Source organism: Hippoglossus hippoglossus, chromosome 11, assembly GCF_009819705.1.
Source record: "Hippoglossus hippoglossus isolate fHipHip1 chromosome 11, fHipHip1.pri, whole genome shotgun sequence".
Lineage (NCBI taxonomy): Eukaryota > Metazoa > Chordata > Actinopteri > Pleuronectiformes > Pleuronectidae > Hippoglossus > Hippoglossus hippoglossus.
Window position 1 is genome coordinate 4,814,159 of NC_047161.1, and position 20,352 is coordinate 4,834,510.

At 43.5% G+C, this 20,352-nt stretch overlaps 3 protein-coding genes across 4 annotated transcripts in view; 2 read left to right on the forward strand and 1 right to left on the reverse strand.

The window, feature by feature from the left end:
- The window catches only part of LOC117770083 (double-strand-break repair protein rad21 homolog A-like), a 951,093-nt gene that overhangs the window by 348,376 nt on the left and 582,365 nt on the right, over positions 1-20,352 (forward strand). The gene's annotated exons all lie outside the window — the stretch shown is intronic.
- On the forward strand, positions 860-4,097 carry zgc:114119 (uncharacterized protein LOC619273 homolog). 2 transcript variants are annotated; one of them, XM_034599155.1, is made up of 5 exons: positions 860-1,025; positions 2,049-2,288; positions 2,464-2,622; positions 2,821-2,910; positions 3,686-4,097. In XM_034599155.1, the coding sequence occupies exons 2-5, from the start codon at positions 2,061-2,063 to the stop codon at positions 3,779-3,781; spliced, it is 573 nt and encodes a 190-aa protein (XP_034455046.1). In that variant the 5' UTR covers positions 860-1,025; positions 2,049-2,060; the 3' UTR covers positions 3,782-4,097. The 2 variants fall into 2 exon arrangements, with proteins under 2 accessions (XP_034455046.1, XP_034455048.1); XM_034599157.1 differs by having other exon boundaries at positions 860-1,024; positions 2,044-2,288.
- The window catches only part of LOC117770077 (exostosin-1c), a 77,251-nt gene continuing 62,692 nt past the window's right edge, over positions 5,794-20,352 (reverse strand). The window contains exons 3-12 of the mRNA XM_034599124.1: positions 19,068-19,161; positions 16,548-16,655; positions 14,400-14,519; positions 11,945-12,077; positions 10,712-10,830; positions 10,050-10,145; positions 9,558-9,644; positions 9,303-9,463; positions 6,638-6,809; positions 5,794-6,539 (exon numbers count right to left, since the gene is read on the reverse strand). Of these exons, the coding sequence (XP_034455015.1) occupies positions 6,354-6,539; positions 6,638-6,809; positions 9,303-9,463; positions 9,558-9,644; positions 10,050-10,145; positions 10,712-10,830; positions 11,945-12,077; positions 14,400-14,519; positions 16,548-16,655; positions 19,068-19,161 (1,276 nt within the window). The 3' untranslated portion in view covers positions 5,794-6,353. The remainder of the gene's footprint in view (positions 6,540-6,637; positions 6,810-9,302; positions 9,464-9,557; positions 9,645-10,049; positions 10,146-10,711; positions 10,831-11,944; positions 12,078-14,399; positions 14,520-16,547; positions 16,656-19,067; positions 19,162-20,352) is intronic.

A 20,352-nucleotide genomic window follows, 5' to 3' on the forward strand; every position in this document is an offset into this window, starting at 1 on the left:
TTATTTACAGTTTAACCTGCAAAGTGCTGCTGCAGCTGTCTGATTAATATACTGGAGTAAAAGTACAACGCAGTAGAAAATGGAAGCACTTATTCGCTTATAAATACTGCTCATACTGTACATTAGTGCATCAGCAACAATGATCAAACTAACATGGAACAGTAAAATACTGACCGTTGCCATTTCTCTGAGTACTGACCAGTAGGTTTTCTGTATTTTTGGTTATGTAAAATATTGAAAGCATGACCTTTACCGGTCATGGATCGTTGCCTCTGCCAGGGTTTCCTGTGTGTTGGGTTATTTGTTTAGCAGGGTGACGCAAAAATTACACAACCGTTTTCCACCAAACGTGGGATGTGGGTGAAACAGACTGATCAAGTGTCTTAAGGAGCGGTATCGCAGGTCGTTCCCTTTCCTGCAGCAGTGAGCCTGTACAACCAGCTCTGCTCCCAGTAGAACTACACACACCCAGTATGGACACCACTTAAACTCTGGTTTAACTCTTACCTGTGCAATATTCATTCTGTCGGTGCAATACAAAGGTTCATCCATTCACAGAACATATTCTCACACTGTACAAAGTTCCTCTTGTTTTTACACTGTATATACTAGTTTTTATTCCATTCAAATTTACAATATTTTTTTAGATTTCTTTACGCTTAAAGTATTATTATCCTTACACCTAAGTATTGCATGTTCCTTATTATTACATACTGATGCCTATTTTTGACTTTTGAAATATCCCAACTGTGGGAATAATAAAGGTTTGTTTAATTTAATTTAATTTTATTGCATTTAATTGTATTTAGTTTAATTTTGTTTTGTCTCCATCTCGTGGTGAAAAACGTGTCCTCCACTACCCGGAAGTGACGTCATTGAAGCGGCAAAGCGCTGAAATCAATGGGGAGATTTTATTATGTCGCATTTCAAATATTAGACGAACAAACATTAATGTTTCTCAACTGACGGATCAGAGAACTTGTGATATTCGGACCGAATCCAGCCCGAGGACGTTGTTGAACCAGGTGAGAGGCTCTTAATTCACCCGACTGCAGCTAGTCAGGTAGCTAGTTGGCTGGCTAGCTCCGGGGCTAGCCAGCTAACTAGCTTGCTCCCTGCACGGTTTTCCATTGTTTAGCCTAGCATGTTTAGCTACATCGGTTAGCTTCCCTCTCTCGGTCATGTGTGTTCATCTCTTTAGCATCTTAAGAATGAGACGAGCAGCGTGAATGTGAGATCATCGTTTCGAGACTCTTGCAAACTTAACACGAACAGTGGTGGAATTGTACTTTACTGGAGAACTGCACGTGAGCACAAGTTCGAGGTATTTGTACTGCAGTTGTATTTCTTTATTTCTCTTCCTGTTTACATTTCAGTACTTTTTTTAGTCATTATGCAAAACAGCTTCCGTTCCTAGTTAGTCTACAGATCAGGACTTTACGTGTAAATAAATGATCATTTGTTGTAAATTAAACTACACAGCGTTTAATACAAGTGAAGAGCTACAACCATGAGTCTGTTGATAAATCATTTGAAAACATTTTATGGTTCCAGATGTGAGGATCTTCTGTTTGTCTCTTCAGTGGTTTAGATTTATTCCTTAGGGATAAGGTGCCTCTTCTTAGTCTCAGGGATAATTCTTATGAGTATTGTCTGATTTAAACAATCAGTGAGGATATAATAAGCAGATTAATCCTTATTTAGTCCTTCATATAATAATCAATAATCTACTGGCCCTTACACATTACTGCTTGATGATATTTTTGATGCATGATGACACACATATAAGTATAATGGTTTAAAACATGTGTGACATAAGAAACATTCACTTTTGATACTTGCTGATTATAGTTACACACTTTAACTTAGGGGGCATTTTTAATGCAGGACTTTTTCTTGTTATAGCACATTTTTACAGTAAAGTAATCATACTTTTACTTAAGTAAAGTGAATACTTCCTCCACCACTGGTTTGTAGTCTTAGGTATTTGCTCTTCATCGAGCTGTCACCATCACGCACTTATCTCTGTTACACCCCGTCCCCGACAGGTTTGTGCAGTGATGGCCGCTTCCTTACCTCAGAAGCCGGGGATGGCGGGGATGCCCCCTCAGCAGCAGCAGCCCCACCTACCGCCCAGCGCTGCCTCGGCCCAGGGGCAACAGCCCATGCCCCCCCAGGGAGCCCTGAGAGAGATCTCCCCAGTGTTCCTCTGTCGGATCGGACAGGAGACCGTCCAGGATATTGTAACCCGCACCATGGAGATCTTCCAGATCACACGAGCCACGCAAGTAATGGATGTTGTCATTCGTCTAAGACTGTCAGCTAGCTGTATATGATATGTTTATTAATTTATAAAAGATGCTGGACTGTAAACATGTACTGACTTCATAGTTTAAAAAATGTCCAACTAAGTTGAACTACAGTGCTTTGACTGATGAGAGACGTTGTGTGTTTTTGATGTAGCTTCCTAACGGTGTGACTCAGAGTCAGGCGATGTACCAGGACCGCTTTGGGAAGCTGCAGGAACACCTACGGCAGCTGGCCCTGCTCTTCCGAAAGCTCCGGCTCCTGTATGAACGCTGCGTGGAGATGACCTCTGACTTGCAGGAGGGGCCAGCAGAGGTTAGGAAGAAGTCCTCAATTTCTGCTGAGCAGTTTGATTTCTATTATTCTGAAATATTTAGCTTTTTGGAATTATATCATGGACTGTAACGCTGTACAGGAGACTTTGATTTTATCTGTCCTTTTTATTTACGCTCCATTGAATATAAACTTAAGAGCAGCCATTTAAACTTGTTTGTATGTATCCTGTGTCTTCAGCTTGTGCCGTACGTTGGAGATGAGGTGGTTACTGTCAGAGTGGAGCCCTGCGGTTCTGTTGTCAACCAGGAGAGAAAACAAGTTCTGGAGGTTTGTGTGTCTGCTTTCACTTTGTCCAAAGTAGAAATTAGAAGAGTTTATTCATGTTTTTAATATATCAATGTATCAATGATGTTGCAGAATGGTAGTAAGGTGAGCAGAGGTATGTTCCCACCCTCCATACTGTCGTTGGAATACATAGCAGTTCCTTTTCTTTCTTCTTCTTATTGTTATTAAATTCCTTATAATTAAAATAGTATAAAAACAGTGATACTTAGCTGTACTGAACTATGTAAGACCTTTTATTTATTTATTTATTTATTTATTTATTTTTATATATATATATATATATATATATATATATATATATATATATATATATATATATATATATACACACACCTTTTATTTACAGTCTGCACAAGACTAATTATTCAAAAAAATAAGTAAATGCCTCTAGGTGGCAGTGCTGGCATAGGCCAAAGTGGTGCTTGATGCTATAAGAGAAATAAAAATAAATAATTCCACATCATTTGGAGTTTAGGTAAATTTTCCAAATCAGGGGGTTGTTATTCTTTTATGTCTTGTTTTTACACATATTAGACTCACAATTCTTGTGGGATGATGGTTTCAGGCAATGTAGGAAATCGCTACAAGGCACCCAGGAGCAAACAGTAAAATTTAACTTGAGGCTTGTGAGCTCGTTTGTTTTACTAACGACATCAGTCCCAAGCCAGTGAAGCGCAGATGCTTTTTCATTCCCCAAATCGTCCAGCATCGGATTTAATTGACTCAACAAATCAGTCTCACACACTTTCACCTGCAGAAGGTGCGTCAGAAGAACCACGAGATGAAGGTTCTGATGGATCAGATGAGGAACCTGCTGTGGGACGTCAACGCCATGCTGACGCACAGGAAATGACTTCATCCGATCCGCTCGCTTCTTTTAAAGAGACAAACTCCTCCACAGCACTGACTGCGTGATGGCAAACACCACGTGAAATAAGGGAATTTCTGTTGGATTTTGGATATTGAACTTTCCACTTGAGTGCACCTCCTTTGTGTTGGCTCATTGTCACAGACGACTCACGACTCACAACTTCATGCGACATCTTTTGTGATGTTGAAACTCTGCTGGGGAAAATTTAACTGACATAGGATGGGGCTAAAAGCTAAAAGAGGAAAAAAGCTTGTTTCAACCTGACACACTACTCAAAGAACTGTTCTTCTTGTTTTTGTACAAAGCGGCCGACAGCCTTTGTTGTGATTGCTAGCAGTTATTTTGTCACAGTGTTTATTCCAATAAGTTACAGTCCTCTTGTTTTCCACAATATTTAAATCATGAGTTGAAACCTGTGTCGCCTCAGGTAAAAACAGGAGGGAAAAAAACTTTGGTTAAAACACCATATTAACGGTGTTGAGCCCCCAGGTTGTGACTTGACACCAGACAGACTTGAATTCACTGCAGGTAATTTGTGCAGAAAGCCCAGATGCTGATGTGATGACTCTGTTTACAATGGGAACAATCGCCCTTATTATACTCTGCCGCTTGTAAAAACACTATGGGTTCAGAATTCAAATTAGCCCCTTGGCAGCTATGTATCTCAGGTGCTTTGTACATAAGTCTGTGTGTGTGTGTGTGTGTGTGTGTGTGTGTGTGTGTGTGTGTGTGTGTGTGTGTGTGTGTGTGTGTGTGTGTGTGTGTGTGTGTGTGTGTGTGTGTGTGTGTGTGTGTGTGTGTGTGTGTGTGTGTGTGTGTGTGTGTGTGTGTGTGTGTGTGCATGTGCTTAATGAGATTAGCTTCTTGAGAGTTTAGGCAGCACACCTGTTTACCCTGAGGGTTCTGAGACTTTCTTGTTTGTGAATTTATTTTTGTAAACTGTGGGACAAAAGCTAGGCTTACTGGGTCTTTTCTGTTTTTTTTTAATAAAACAAAGTTTCTCAACATATACTTTAAAGCCCTGTTTTTAAATATGCGATGGGCATAACTCAGACGTGTGCAATTCCAACCCCGGGGGCCGATGTGGGAATGTGTGGTGGTGTTCATCACGACCGAGATGATGTATAAGCACATCAAGGCATATCCACCTACACATAATGATGCATAGACTGACCCTGACCCTTTGTATTCATCCGTCTTAACACACCAGCAGCTCCTACATTACATCCTGGCATCGCAGATATACAGCAGACATGTAGCTGAGTGCTTTTAAATCGATGTAATTGTGCTTGGAATCATTCATTCTGCCCAGAAACGCTTCTCAATTGAAACGGCCACGAGAAAACTACCAGGATTTGAACTGAAAGCAAAAGGATTCTTCATGCCATAAATTATCAGTGTACCAATCAAGTGGGAAATGTGTTTACACAATATGAACCAGGGCTGAGGTTAATTTTCAATGATTTTTGGAACGATAAAGTAGTAGTGCAGGAACAAAATTGGCAAAAATGTTATCTAGAATGTATTAATCTACCAATGACTAAAAAAATAATTAAAAAGAATTCTCCAGTTCCAGTTGATCAATTTTGGACAGTTGGTCAGAGGAAAACAATTTGTCCTCCTGGTAATGTAGATTTTATTTTGATGGAGTGAGATTTAATTAATTGAATAATTGAGAAAATGTATAAGGATGGAACTGTTATGATTTCTAAAGTACAGTAAATCCAGTAATTCAGTTTTTAACCTCCATCCAGGCCCCTTTCATAGGAATAAGGTTTAGATTATTCCCTGCCTTCTTTCATGTGGAACATGTGGAATCATCGGGAATGAACGTGGCTGATTCCTTTTTTCTTTCTGTAAAAATACCTGTATCAGTCTTTAAATGTATCATGAAGCTGTTTCCATCATCTCCACTGAATGTATGCATGTCCTCCACTTATGTTAATGGAGGCCGTGCGTCAAGGGAGGAAAGAACAAACTTGAACGATCTCAGGCACCTTGCCAGAGTTTGCATTTACAAACCATTTTATTGGTTTTACAGTTAGCATTTTGACGTGAAATGATCAGTTTCCTTGGCAACAGTCCCTGCACAATAACGTTGAGAGACACATTGATAGCCGGAGTGCATGGTGTGCACCAGCACCAGTCCCATAGTGGGAGCTTCTGGCATGAGATAGTTTTTTTTCCTTCTTATTGTCACCGCCATAGCACTGAGGAGTGTTCACTCGTGTTCCTTTATTTGCTGTCCAGTAGAGATTGTCCTTTCTCAGTGAGAGGCCCCTGGATTTCTTCCTTTGTGGTTCGACCAGACTCACAGAGGTGGAGAGAATCATTTTTTGATTCTTCTTTCAAACTTTATAGGCCCTTCACTTCTAAACGTATATATTCCAGTGCAGTCCACCTGGGTCTGCCTGATGATTGTCCATGATGCAGGCCGTCTTCTCCACATCCCAGACAATCCTTGAGTTCCACATCTTGACTGCAAACCAGTGATCGGTCCAATTGTCTGTCCGAAAGGCCACTGGCCCAGACCTCCCATGTTCCCCCGTCACTTTCACGCCCTCTCCAGGTCTTTGTATTTCTTGCGAAGGACAGACACTTGGTCTTTGAAGAGCACGGGGTCCAAGCGAAACTGAGAGTGAACCAGAGGCATGTAGCCAAACCAGTTGGCGAAGGTGTTGACGCACTCCTGCCGCTGGTTGAAGTGCTCCGGATTGGCCCAGGGGACGCTCTTCGTACCCTAGAAAGAAAAAACGAAGACACCCTCAGTACTGTCCTGACATCTGAGCAAAAACGCCATTTACAGACTTGGGCAAATAAGATATGTGGTCTACCCACCTGTGGGCTTGGCAACTCTTTGTACTGCTTCCTTTGAGCCACTTTGATCGGTGGCAGGTGAGTTACAGCAGAGACCAGGAAGTTCATCAGGATGTCCTCACAGTTGGACGTGCGATCCACCAGCGTCCGCAGAGACTGGGGCAGGTAGTGGGTGAACAGATGGTGGTAGTACCTGTGGGACAGGGGAAAGTGTTACGCAAGGTATGTGCAAAATATGACATTTGTGTGCAAGATATTCTTAATGAGAGAAAAAACGCTAATCAGAAATTACTTTATACATCCAACACAAAGATCACAGGTTCAATTCCCAATGCTGCCGATGATAAATGTCAGAAATGGCTAGAATGGTATTCAGTATAGCTCGTACCTCCTCCAAGGCCAAACAATCCGACACATGATTGTCTATTTCTTAGAGTAGAAATATAAACGAAAGACGGAAGTGGTCTGGTAACATGGATGGTTTTGTCAATAAAAAAACACATAGTTAAAGAAAAGAAAACTGTGGATCTGCCCTTTAATCTGCAATCGCATCAAAACTTGATGGGTTCTCTCTCATCTCAGCAGGTTTGAGTAGAAATCAGTTCTGTAGTTTTTGTGTAAACGTACAAACCAACTGGAAAAGCTCTTAGTACAGTGAAACCTCCGCCAAGGCCAAACAAACCTACACATGATTGTCTAGTTCTTATAGTATAAATATAAAAGACAAAAACTGAGCAAAGTGAAAAAACTGACATTTTTTTTTTCATCCTGCTCAAAAAATCAGTAACCACGGGTTAAACTCGAACCTCCTTCACGGAGGTAAAAGTTAGATTAAGGGTAACACATAAAGTTTTGCTGCCTTCTTTGTTAGACAGATGTTTTTCAAACACACAACAAACAGACTTCTCTGTTGAACAGTGTAACGTTCGGTTTTACTGCCGACGTTTACCACCCTCTGCTAGAACATTTCTCTGTTTCCCAGCAGAAGAAAACCATCTGATAAAAGAGAATCCAAGCACTGAATCAATAAAAGTTTTATCAGGACATCAAAAACCGGGTGACGTGAAAGTTTCCCGGAACAGAAAAGACGCTCGCTCTGTTTTTTCCCCCACCATTGTCAAAGGTTGTCTTCTTGTCTATTACAGGTCCACATTACGTCTCCTTATCATTCGTGCAGTGCTGCCAGAGGTCGAAGGGTGACGTCTAAAATCGATACACGTTATCTGTCACATTTAGCCTGAAAAGGGCTTCTTGGCTTCTTATCTACAGGATCATTGAGCGTTTCAAACGTTTTAAATAGACTCGTCATTACCTACACACAAAGTACTGGAATGTGTTAGAAAAAAAACAGGGTTTGACAAATTCATAAGCTGCCGTTTTTCTCACCCTGCCACCAGGTTTCTCTCCATTACACATTAGGCTGTTATTTCTCCTGCAGGATTATTTCCTCACCTCAGTCACCAGTGTGAAAACCCAGATGCTCGGCCTCACTATTACTGTCTAATCATAATTTCAGGCTTTTCCACTTGCACTCACAGAGTAAACCGACAACAACAAGCGAACCTCGTGAACACCATAAATAAATAAAGATGTATCACGCAGAATAAAGAGATCTCTTCAGGTGGAGGTCGGGGAAACCAGCAGCTTTACGGTAACAGGCATGGAGACATCTACAGGGAAGAGCAGACAGCGTGATGTATGTTGATGATATGTATCTGGGACAGTTTAACCGTTTCACCACCGGTGGGGTTTGATATTTATAGAGCAGAGCTAACCTGTGGTTTTAATGCATATGTTCCCTCTTCCTTTAGCTTTCAAGAGAGGGGTTGTTATTGCAGGAACAGCAAGGTAAATATAAACTGACTTCTCGCAGTTATTTCTCTGTTTAAGTGGGGAAACAGGACGTTTAAGGTAATGCAGATGAGTCTTTAAAAAATACTACTGGACCTACCATTTTGTAGTAATCCAAAAGTAATTCACCTTGTTTTTTCTCTCACAGACACATGCACGTAATTACCTCCATCCAGGACGTTCTCTTTTCACGGCTGTTTGTCAGCAGGATTACTCAAAAACGACAGAACCTATTTTTTACTAACGTTTGAAGACGAGTGGGTCAGGACCCGAGGAAGAACCCATTAGATTTAGGAATTTCTTTTCCTTTAACACGGTGAGATAGGAATGCACTGTCAGAGCAGCCTTGTAGTTATCACTGACATTCATTTGTGTTTGATTGTTGCTTCTCAAGTGGATAAAACAACCTTAGTTTTTTTATATATTTCATTTTATTGTATAGATTTTTACTTAGTACTCTTGTACTTCAGGTTCCTTTGTTTATCTTTCACCTTGAACTACAGAACTTGCTTCTTACTTTGCTGTATCTTCCCATCTATTGGTTTCTACTTAAGATGTTTGTCAGACACCAAAGCAGATTTCTTGTATGTTGAAAAACCTACTAAATCTGATTCTGAATGTCGTGTCCCTTGCAAAGCTTTTCATCTTGGTTGCTTTATCAATATTGAGCTTGTAGTTACCTTTATATACAGACTCAGGTCTTTATATAGGTATCTATAGAGTATATGCATCCCTGCTTTTTATAAGTAAATAATTAAAACATAGTACAGTGAATTATAAAGTCTCCAGTTACACTATAATGAGAAGCTCTAAATTGCTTTTGGTGTTGTTGAACCTGTGGTAGAAGGCGGCTCCGGTCAGGACGATGGAGTAGTCGTTGGTCCACTTAGAGGTGTAGCCCCAGGCGCGCTTCAGGGGGTCCCAGAAGTGGCTCCTGGGAGGGTAGCCCACGATCCGCTCGGGGAAACTCCGCCAAACCAAGAAGGCAAAGTTCACCTGCAAGCGCAGACATGAAACACTCGGGTATTGTTGCTACTTTCTCAGAAGTGTTGATTTTTTCTGCTCGTGTGTGCGGAGCGCTGACACATACCTCGCTGGTCAGCAGGACCGTATCCTCGTCCAGACTCAGCACTGCCTCTGTCTCTATGGCAACGTGAGGTAGGAACCGACTGGTGATCTGCGAGAGAAAAACAGTAATAAATCTTAGTTGTGCTACTGTAGGCTGTGTGTTGTCTGGCGTGTGCTCGGAGAGAGATTGTGAGGATGAGCGAGAGACGATCATTTTTTGCAGTAAATCATGTTGAGTGACTGAGATGAGTGAGAGTAGATGGAAGAAAAGACATAGATGGTGCAAAGAAGATGGAGGATGAGTGACATTTGTAAAAAAGCAAACGCCCCATGGATCAGTGGACATGTCAGATGGAAAGGAGGGAGAGAGACGTAGAAAAATAGACATCAAGGGAGAAAGACCAGTCGGAGATACGGCGAGGAAGGATCGCAGACGCATAAACAAACTGAGCAACTGACAGTCTGTCACTCAGATGTCAGCGTGGGCTTCGGTGTGAGTGGCGCCAGGCCTCACCTTCCTCCTGCCGTCTGTCACAGTGAGAGGGACCGGCATGGGAGGCCATTTGCTCCGACTCGGAGGCGGCTTCTCGCTGTTCCAGAGAATGATGATCTGCAGCAGCAGGGGAGGGAATTTTTACACAACACGTTCACAGATGCGTCAGATTAATCAGAAATAACCGTTGACATCAACCAAACAGAAGGTTGGCAGAGCTACGCCTCCTCACAGTGGTCCTCATTGTGTGTCTGCTACCTAAAGGTGTGTTCTCGTCTGCGCTCGACTGCAACTTCACACAACCTCGACAAATTATACTTTGTTTGAAAGCTCTAGGTTTGCTGATTCTGACGGTGTAAATCATTTTAAGATCAAATAACTGCAACAGCTGTCAACACAGACTTTGTTCAGACTTGTTGCTGTGGCTCCAGAGGAACCTCCAGGACTTGTTTTCACTTTTTTAAATGCAAGGCAAGAGAAACTGTCATTTCTATCAAGTTCGTGCCTCTGTACCGGAGGTTCAGTTTCTTTTAGATTCATCCTGACATTTTGGTAGTAACATTTAAAGAGTCGCATTTCAAAGAAGACCGGTGTTATGACTGTAATCAAAAGAGTTGAAGAGCGATAACCTTTTTTGTTTTGGGTCCATTATTCTCTGAGTTGTGGGCTGTCTGGTGATTTACCTGCGAGCAGTACTTTGACTTGGAGACCACCTGAAGCAGCTTCATGATTGGCTGAGACTGGGAGACCAATGGGGAGACAGCATGTATGACAGCAGTGAACTCGTGACCTGGACTGATCCCTGAGAGAGGTCACGAAAAAATACAATGGGAGAAGAAATATATAAAAGTATTTCAGTATTAGTCCATCAAAAGAATTAAAAGCCACTTTGTATATTTTATGCATTTCTGGTGCAATGGATTCTGCTGAAACCAACATACAGACTTTACCAAATTTCACCATAACTCTCTCAATTTCATCCATTTGATCTATTTTATCTAAAGTGCATTCAAGTCGTGGCCAAATCCACTTTTGCTTATTTTAACGGCAGAGAAAAAGGTGTCTGTGCCAGGTGCATGGTTCAGAAAGGCTGTACTTAGTCTGGTAATTAATCACGGGTGTGGTTTGGGTGCAATAAACCAGTCAGAGTGCCGTCTCTCATTCCCCGTGATACCAGGTGTGCTCGCACCTCGGTGGATTGATATTATAAGGTTGGATTTGCCAGGTAGTAATAGAAAGAGCTTCTCTGCCGGGGAAACGATTTCACTTCAGGCGGGAGCAGCCCATCTGTGAGGGTGGGAGCTCGTGCACCTGCCTGTGTGGACACATTTTACAACTACTACTATCTACATAATGCACCCGTAGAATAACTTGACCGACCTCAGAGCAGGACTTTGTTGGTCGAATGCACAATTGCTTTTCACTGCCTCAAGATAGAACTACGGCAACAATGTGTCTGCCCACACCTCGCGGCAAGACCAGCATGCACTTGGGGATGTTCAGATGGGTGCAAGTGCATTTGCTATTTACAATATTAATAATATCTTTATTTATGTAGCACTTCTCGAAACAAAGTGCTTCACAAATAATAAATAACGTAAAATACATTCATAAAATAATAAAAGACCCTGTAAGATAGCGCCCCAAAAACCTTTAATGCTGTTCACATTAAAACGTACTGGTGGTGGCTTTTTAAAGGATTCATATTGTGTATTTATCAGTATTCCAAAACTAAATCCCCAAATTAAATCCAATGCAGACAATGAGTTGGGCAAATATTTGATTGTGATTTGCTGGGTAAAGTCTATTACTCATCTCTACTAGCACAGCTCTCATGTAATCACCTCATCACCATCCTAATGTGCAGTCGTGATTTGTATGTCGAGCAGACTCGTTTCTACCGAGTGCATGTTTACCTAATCCCAGGTAGTAGAAGGGGAAGTGAGCGAGGTGAGTGGAGTACTCGGGCAGGACGAGCAGACCCCCCGGCAGCGAGTTCCACATGTACTTATTCCTCGATATGTGGGAGAACACGCGGTCCTTAATGATCTGGGAGGAGACACAGAGAAAATTGGTTGGACACGAGTTGCGATGTGAGAAGCAGAGAGAATAAAATGTATTTAAAAGCCAGAAGATGACCGTCTCGGAGCTTAATGCAAACACCAGTGCAATGCAAGTCCTGCCACACTTGTGTTTGCATATTACAGCTAATGCTCTGTGCACTTCCCACTCTGCGTCAACAGGAGGTGTCCACGCAGCAGCGACACTCCGGAGTCCTCTGCCTCGCTGACCTCAGGCTGACTGCACAGCTGGCTCCCAATGGAAAGAGGTTCCCCTCCGCATGCTGTATGTATATAAGCAGCTTATCACCAACCTCCAGAACCTCTCCTTTATTATCTCTAGCATAAATTCCCAGCGGCAAATACACCGGGGCCTGCCAGACTTGCCTTTAGAAACCTAAGAGTGCAAAGCCTTAACAGTGGCTGTGTGATTTCCTCCGATTTCACCGGGGTTCAATCTGTTGTTTCGCCCGCATTTTTATGTGCTAAAATTGACATTGGCAGTATATGTGTCTGTGTGTGTGTGTGTGTGTAAAAAACTAATATTTGACGGTTATTTCTTTTCATGCATCATCTAACCCGGGGGTTAACCTTCAAATGACTTTCTCTCAGCCGCAGCAAATACCTTTGAAGCACATTTCTTGAAAGAAAAAAAATGGAAAATGAAGGGAGAAGGATTCTGCGTGAGCTTCGCCGGACGCCCAACCTGGGAGAAATAATCCAAACATTTCTCCGTCTCCTCTGTAAATTACAATGATTCTTTTCAAAGCCTTGAACTTCCTCTGAACCTCCGTGGCGCTGAAAACATTTCTCTCTCCGCCTGATGATGCCGAGCGCCGAGGTGGAAAAGCGGCAGGTTGAGACTGATATTCGCGATGTAATGATATATCATTTCTATACATTAGGGGGATTTCTCCGAGACTGGAGGCAGATCGGATGTGTGCTGCTTTGAAAATGTTCAGCAGACCCGCAGCTCCACACAAAGCCGAGATACTAAAAGAGTTGAAAATTTAGAGCGCGGGCCAGGAGCCAACCCCGTAATCATAAGGAAAGAAGGTTGGTTTGACTCAGATGTGAAGACTCTGAGGACTGATGATAGCACACAGGCTGTAAACTGCAGAGAGGTAGCAACTACGGCTCTGTGCTCAACAGAAAACCTGTGTTTATGGCGGTGGCTTTTTTTATTTTGTAGATGTTTTCACTGGAAAGGGAAGAGTGCTGCATATTTCTGAGCAGAATTGTATGGTAGCAGAAACGCTGAGAGCTGTAAAAAATGCTCCAATCGGGTTTCTGGTCTCGGCAGCCGGGGGGGGGTGCAGACAGAAAGTGTGGCTCTGGTGATGAAAGCTAAGATTTGGCAGCGGGAGCGTGTGAAGGTTTGACTTCAGCATTTAAGGCAGCTTTATATTTGCAGCAAAATTCATTCCAAAGATGTTTTTCCCCCGTGAGTTCAGTCTTTTATGAACCGTTTTAAATCGCCTTAAAGGTTCTGACCTCCGTGTGAACGGAGCGTTTCAAATAAAGGGACGAGTCGCGCATAGTTCATCTCCCTCCTTTGTTCAAGTATAGACTACTCAACGAGAGCAGTGGTTTTAAGAAAAGGAATCCATGGGACTGAAAAGCTCTTTTGAACAAACGTCTAAACTATGTTAGCTAACGGGCTTGTTAAGTCTTTTACCATATTCAGTAATTGTTTATTGAATTACACAATGTACAATCCCAGGAGCAAGATGTCAGACCTGCGTTTGAGGAGCTGTTGCGAGTGCCTGACAGCGCCGGCATGTTTCCTCCTGATAATATATCTGTATCTGTTCAACACAACAAACGGTTCAAGGTTTTTTGCCATTTATTCCGCCTCACTGTTCTGTATAAAAGTTCAGCGACATCTTGGTTTTATGAAACCAGACGTTACCATATTTGGAGCTTCCCCCAACACCTGCGACCTGCAGCCATTGGACGGTACTAGCTGTCAATCAGATGATATCCACGCCTCAATGCATTCAGTGCTTTATCGTCCTTTTTGACTCTAAATGGGACCATAGTTAATAACATGAACATCATGGAGGTCTTGAAACTGGAGATTAAACCATAAACTCCTCAGGAAAATGTTTACTGACGTTATAAATCAAGCCAGAGTCATTTTCTAGTTGTCACACTCCGCTGGTTATTTGAATACAGAGAAGACACTGAGTTATATGACGTGATCACGGCCCCACACTTCCCGAACAGTATCTTCTGACAAATGAATCGAGCCGTGTCACCCTGCGGTGCGACCGAGCCCTTTTTTTACGCTTGGTGTGTGGAGGCTGACCTCCAGCGTGGTGAGGACGATCTTGTCCACGGAGGAAAAGTAGGCCTCCCACAGCATCTGCGTCCTCTGCCGGAGGGCCAGGACCCGCTCGTTCCCAACCGCTCTAACTGTGGACGGCACCTGAAGAGAAAGGATGAAGAGAGGGGATTCAGACACGGAAATGATAAAATAAAGAAATAAAAAAAAGCCAGAGAGTTTTACTTGGATTAAAGTGAGTCTCTTAAAATAGATGGAAAAAGAGAAAACGAGGAGAAATGGCATTTAAGTGATCAAAACTGCATAAATCCAATTGAGTGGTTGCCTTAATCTCAGCCCCTAAGAAAACATTCAACATGGAGCTGTTGTTCACATAATTAGACCTTAATTAGAAAGGACTTTATCGGGGGGGGGGGGGGTTTCGAGTAAATCACCAAAATTGATTTCATCACTTTGAGAGTTCAGCTCGGCGGCTCAATCAAAGTGGATGAAAGTCACGTTGAACCGAGGGAAAGCGCGAGCGGCTGACTCCTTTAAAATTCTTTAGTCTCCACAGGCAGAGCACTTACAGATTTGCAGAACAGTAGTAAAAGGAGCCGACAGGCCACTAAATCTTTCTCTGTAGTTTTTTTAATTCTCGCCTTGTTCTGTCAGCCTCTCGGTTTCTCTTCAAACACCTCCCTTCATCTGCATTTCACGACTTCAACTCTGCACCCTTTTCTCTTTTACCCTATCCTTCCCCCCCCCCCCCCCCCCCCCCCCCCCGAAGTGCATATGAAGGACGGCTTCCCTGGAGTCGTCCTCTGTTCCTCTGACGTGTCCTCCCACACGTCTCCGCAGAAGCCTCACTCTCATTAACCTCAGATCATCGACTGTGTGAATATTTCTCATGCGTGTTATATGGGAGTTCCGCAGGTCTGCAGAAATGCCACGGAGGAGGTCGGCTCATTCAATCCACTTCTGGCCTCATTCGAAAATGCGAGGTCTCTTATCCGGCTCCTGTTCATTAGCTGAATGTCAATTCATGTCTGCTATTGGTGGAGATGGAAGCGAGTCCACGCAGAGGAGACATGATGTAATTTGTGCGAGGGGAGCGAGATAAGGGATGGAGCTGAGAGTGAGCCGGCTTTACTCGCCCATTGTGTTTATTTGTGTGTGTCTGTGTGAGAAGAGACGGACACAGAGGACGGCTGCTATTTCAACTGAAGCTGGATTAAGGCTTGTGTTTGATCTCACAGGGCCTCGACCTGTAACCACGCCGTTTGATACAGGTAAAGCTTTGTAGCCTCGCGTGGTGGATGTTTCCCAGTGAACATGATTACATTTAAACCCAGTGAACCTCTTTGTTGAGCTATGATGTAAACAGGGATACATTGGCCTTGGATCTGTAAATAAGCAGGAATCTCATTTGTCTTTGACAGCAAAATCTCAGTTACTTATCCGTCTCTTGTTTTGACTTTTGAGAAATAGTAAAGAGGGAAATCTGGTTTGCAAAAGGGCAGCAACAGCTTGGGTGTGTCTATAAAGGGGCACTTTCACACCGACCTTGTTTATTCCAGACCTTCGCACAAACTAACATGTAAGAGGTGGCTCCAAAAAAGGTGGAGGTGTCAGTGCGGATCAAGATGAACCAATTAGGGTGGTTTCGGACTTTTGGACCAATTCCAGGAAGTAGCCTCACAATCGAAGTTGCCCTGAGTCTTCGCCTCTGATGACGTAATGTTTGAATTACGAGGATTTTAATTTGGTGCATTCGAGTGTCGGGTACTGCGCCTGAAGCTGATGCTGGTAGTAATAACTAAATGAACCAATTCATTCATTGTCTCCACTCAAATGGAATAACTACAATCGCAGAATTTACGACAGGTCGACTTCCTTATAAACTTTATGGTTAAACTCTGAAACATCAAGCCTTGATTATACTTGTTTGTCATAACGACATAACTACATCTGCCGATTTATCTGTATCACACATTTTTTACTCCCTGGGTTTATATGGCAACATAAACACTAGGAAAAGTAGTTTAAACAAACCTGCTCCTTCTAAAAAGCAATATTTTTAAAAGTCAAAATAAGTGAGTAGCCTGAGTTGGTGTTTGTACCTGTAGGTGGATTTGCTGGACAAGTGTGCACTTGTGTATGATTGTGTGTGTCAGTGTTTAGTTGTGTTACCTGCAGCAGTAATCTCTCGTCCCCCTCTATGACCGCCTGGTTCCACTGTATGATGTCTGAAAACGGCAGCTCCCAACCGTTACTCAGCAGCACGGGGATACACGCCGCCTGAACACACACACACACACACACACACACACACACACACACACACACACACACATATGTAAGAATTTAGGGAGTCTGACAGAGACAGTTGTGCTGATAAACCAACTGATGTGTGTAGAACAAAGGATAGAAAAAATCCATGTACATCTCTCGTGCTTTGATCAGCTGCAGTTTTGACTGGGCTCCTTCCAGCTCAGCTTCTCTTTGGCAATTAAACACAACAGTACAAACCACAACTGCATGGAAAACAATACAATCTGTGTGAGCTCAGTCCCAGCTGCTTGGCACTGGGATATCACAAGTAATATGATCAATGTGCCTGTGTGAGTGTGTGTGTGTGTGTGTGTGTGTGTGTGTGTGTGTACACGTGAGATCCCTATAGGTTGCTGGAATGAGCAACACCTCCTATCTCCCCTTTCCCAGGTTTCCCGGGGGGGTTTGTCAAAGACTGTCACTCGGATACATGCAAACACAGATGTGGCAGACAGGTGCTGACTCGGTGTACTAATTAGGTGCAGCTACTGAGGGGACATATGCAGGGAAGCAGGTAAAGTGAGGGGAAGGAGCGAGGGGTGCGGGGATGAGAGGAGAGCACGAAGGAACCGCTGGGTACGTGGAGACATCATGCGTTATTGAAGTTGATTTTTTGATGTTGCCTTATCCCCTCACTCGCTGACAGCTTTTTGATGTTGTTCCACTTTTTTGCTTTTTTCCGAGGCCTCCTTTGGTCTCCCTCCTCTCTGCACGTCTATCACTTCTTCTCTCTGTACTCCCCTTTTTCCATTTCTCTCCGCCGCACTCTCATCCCATCCGGCTCTCTTCCTCTTTTCGACTTGTGGTCTGGAGTGTTGATGTGACTGGGTGTTACTTTTTTTTTTTTCTAATTAAACCACCAGAGAGCAGCAGCAGCAGCAGCAGCAGCAGGAGGCAAAATGGTGGAGATCAAACATTCTCCGGCGGCCCGGTCCATGCTCCTGCATTTCATCTGAGAACAGACCTGCTGAAGGACACTCGAGCTAATAGGGGCTCTTGTATGTGCGTGCGCTTGCATGTGTCCGTGTCGGCCACCGGTTAGAACAAGGTCACACACAGACTCTCGGGGTGATAATCCAATGCCTCTAAATTTGAAATGCAGCCCAAGGCCTTGCCTGAGTCTTCTTCCCCAGAGATGAGGCACTCTGAGGGGGTGAGTTTCAAACATTTCAAGCGCCCCCCGCTGCCTGTAGGTAGGGTAATATGAAAGCCTGTGTGCCGTGTAGTTTTTTAGTTTACATTAGGAGGTGAAAAGGGGAGATTTGGGCAAACGTGTACGAGGAGGAGAGGAAATGTGTCTCTGCGGATATTGGAAAACTGGCACCAAGCTCGCCACCACGCTGGGAGTTGCCAGTTCTTTTGTGGGCTTGGCTTGCATCAAAAAAACAAAACATATATATGATCCAAAAGGTCTTGAATGGAGTAAGAAAAGAGAGGTGGAAGCAGGAAGAAAAGAGTGTGAAAAAAAGGACAAAGAGAGGAGACAGGAGGAGAGAGGGACCCTGACTCCATTCCTGCTGCCAAGCCAAGTGGGTTGTGTGGATTTGTCCATTCAGCAGACATCGGCGGTGGGGCAGACTGCCACTTGTGTGGATGCTTCCGGAACATTCATGCACACTACACACACACACACACACACACACACTACACACTACACACACACACACACACAGCCCTGGAGAGCAGTGCGGCCAGGGAACCCTGTAGCAGCGTTCTGCAAATCTAAAAACAGCCACTACTGCTTCCTGCACTGGTGTGAGGCCGTCGACTTGGGTGGCGGCGACAGAGAGAACTACAACAGGCCGACGGCTCTAAACTGTTAAACTCTCGCTGCGCTGCCGGCGGTCTCTTCGTCGTTTGTGCACATTTCACTGATGGACTCAAACTAACGATTCCAGCGTTGGTGTGTGGCTCCACGTACATGTTAATGGGCCCGTTTTAGTGTAAAAGGCCTTGCTCACAGCAAATAAAGCCTTAATGGCGAGATCTGCACTCAACGCTACACAATGATCCTGGGAAAACACTTGCAGATGTGACCATTAAGGTGTCGATAACCAGTAGACTAATATATATAAACATTCTGCATCCTGTGCACTTCCATGCTGATTTAACTGTATATAAACTGGATCTCCGTGGACTGTGCCTGTTTCCTGTGAAAGTGCAGTTTAACAGTGTTGTGCAGAGGAAAAAGCTGCAGCTAATGTTTTTGTGCGATTGTTGTGTTGGCACGTGGCACGTCGAGCTTAGCTGGAGAAAAACTACACTCTAGTGTGCTCATGCAGGGTTAATGCGGTTGTTCAATGCAGAGAAAAGCAGACGTAAAGCTGGATAATACGACTGATGAGACTTCGGCGATGGGGCATTTTCACGTATATTTACCTGTAGTGACTCCAGGAAGCGGAAGGAGCCCAGGCGTCGACCTCGAGGCACCAGACAGAAGGTGGAGTTGTGGAGGAGCTCCTGGTAGTCAAACCTGAAAAAGAGAAGAATTATAAACCATTAACATATAGTATTCATTTTATATTCATTTTTTTAAGTAGGAGTATAGGCAAAGAAAAAGGTTTGAAAGTGAATACTCATATAAAAATTATGTATATGAACAGAAGGACACACAGTTCCACACATTTCCATTAGCAGAACATATCTGGTAATTGATTGGAGAGAAAGAAATGTTTCTCTACTCATTTATGTCCTTGTAAAAACACAGAGTGAAGGAGGGAAAAGGTCATTGACGCATATAAGAGCTGTGTAATAGTTATTATAGTGGAGCCACGAGTCCAAATCAGAGATAAATCGGATTTTTTAATTCTATACCTGCATGAAATTGTGTCAGATAACAAGTCAGATCCGAGTTTATTTCCAATTCAACTCTTAAAATGGCGAAATGTGATCAATCGATTAAGATGACCACACGACAGCGCACATATCTAATAATCCTCCTGCGAGCGTGGCCACACACTCTCCCTCTGATATGTGATATTCCGCATCTGTCACACATAAAACGTGATTTGTGCGGCTTTTCATCGCTGATATTTACTCATAACTGCTCAGATTATGTGCCGTCATAAATCTTCCCAATTTCTTTTTGCTCCCCCTCCACTCGCATGTTGGCACCACTACAGACAGCTACTGTACGTTGTAAAATATATATCCATCACTGAGCGCATGAGTAAATGCGCCTTAATCCCTGTTCTCTATTGATATGTGTTGTAAACAAGACAGTGTGAACTTGTGCCAAAGTAAGAAAGTGCCCTACTCCCCCTGTCTGCTGCCAAACGTCAGCCACCTCATGCTCATATTTCATACTTGCGTTGTGTAAAATAAATAAATTATAAAAAAGCCGGAGTGGAAACCTCTGAGTCAATGCTCTCCTTCATCCGCTGAGTGGACGAGTGGTGCAACGGCCTCGTGCTAAACGAGCTGCGCACTGGTGTAAACAGATTAGGAAACAAGCAGCCTCTTATGGGAGAGTTCAACTTTCCCCCCTCTCGCTTGTTCCTCCTCATCTCATCATCCCGACCTGCTTCTCGCTGTAGGCCTCACTCCGCTCCCCCCATCGCCCTCCTCCTCCTCCTCAGCCCTCCTCCTCCTCAGCCCTCTGCGGTCTTTCTGCATGCAGCCCTCTGCTTGTTTATTTGCAGAGGGAACGTCAGAGTGAAATACG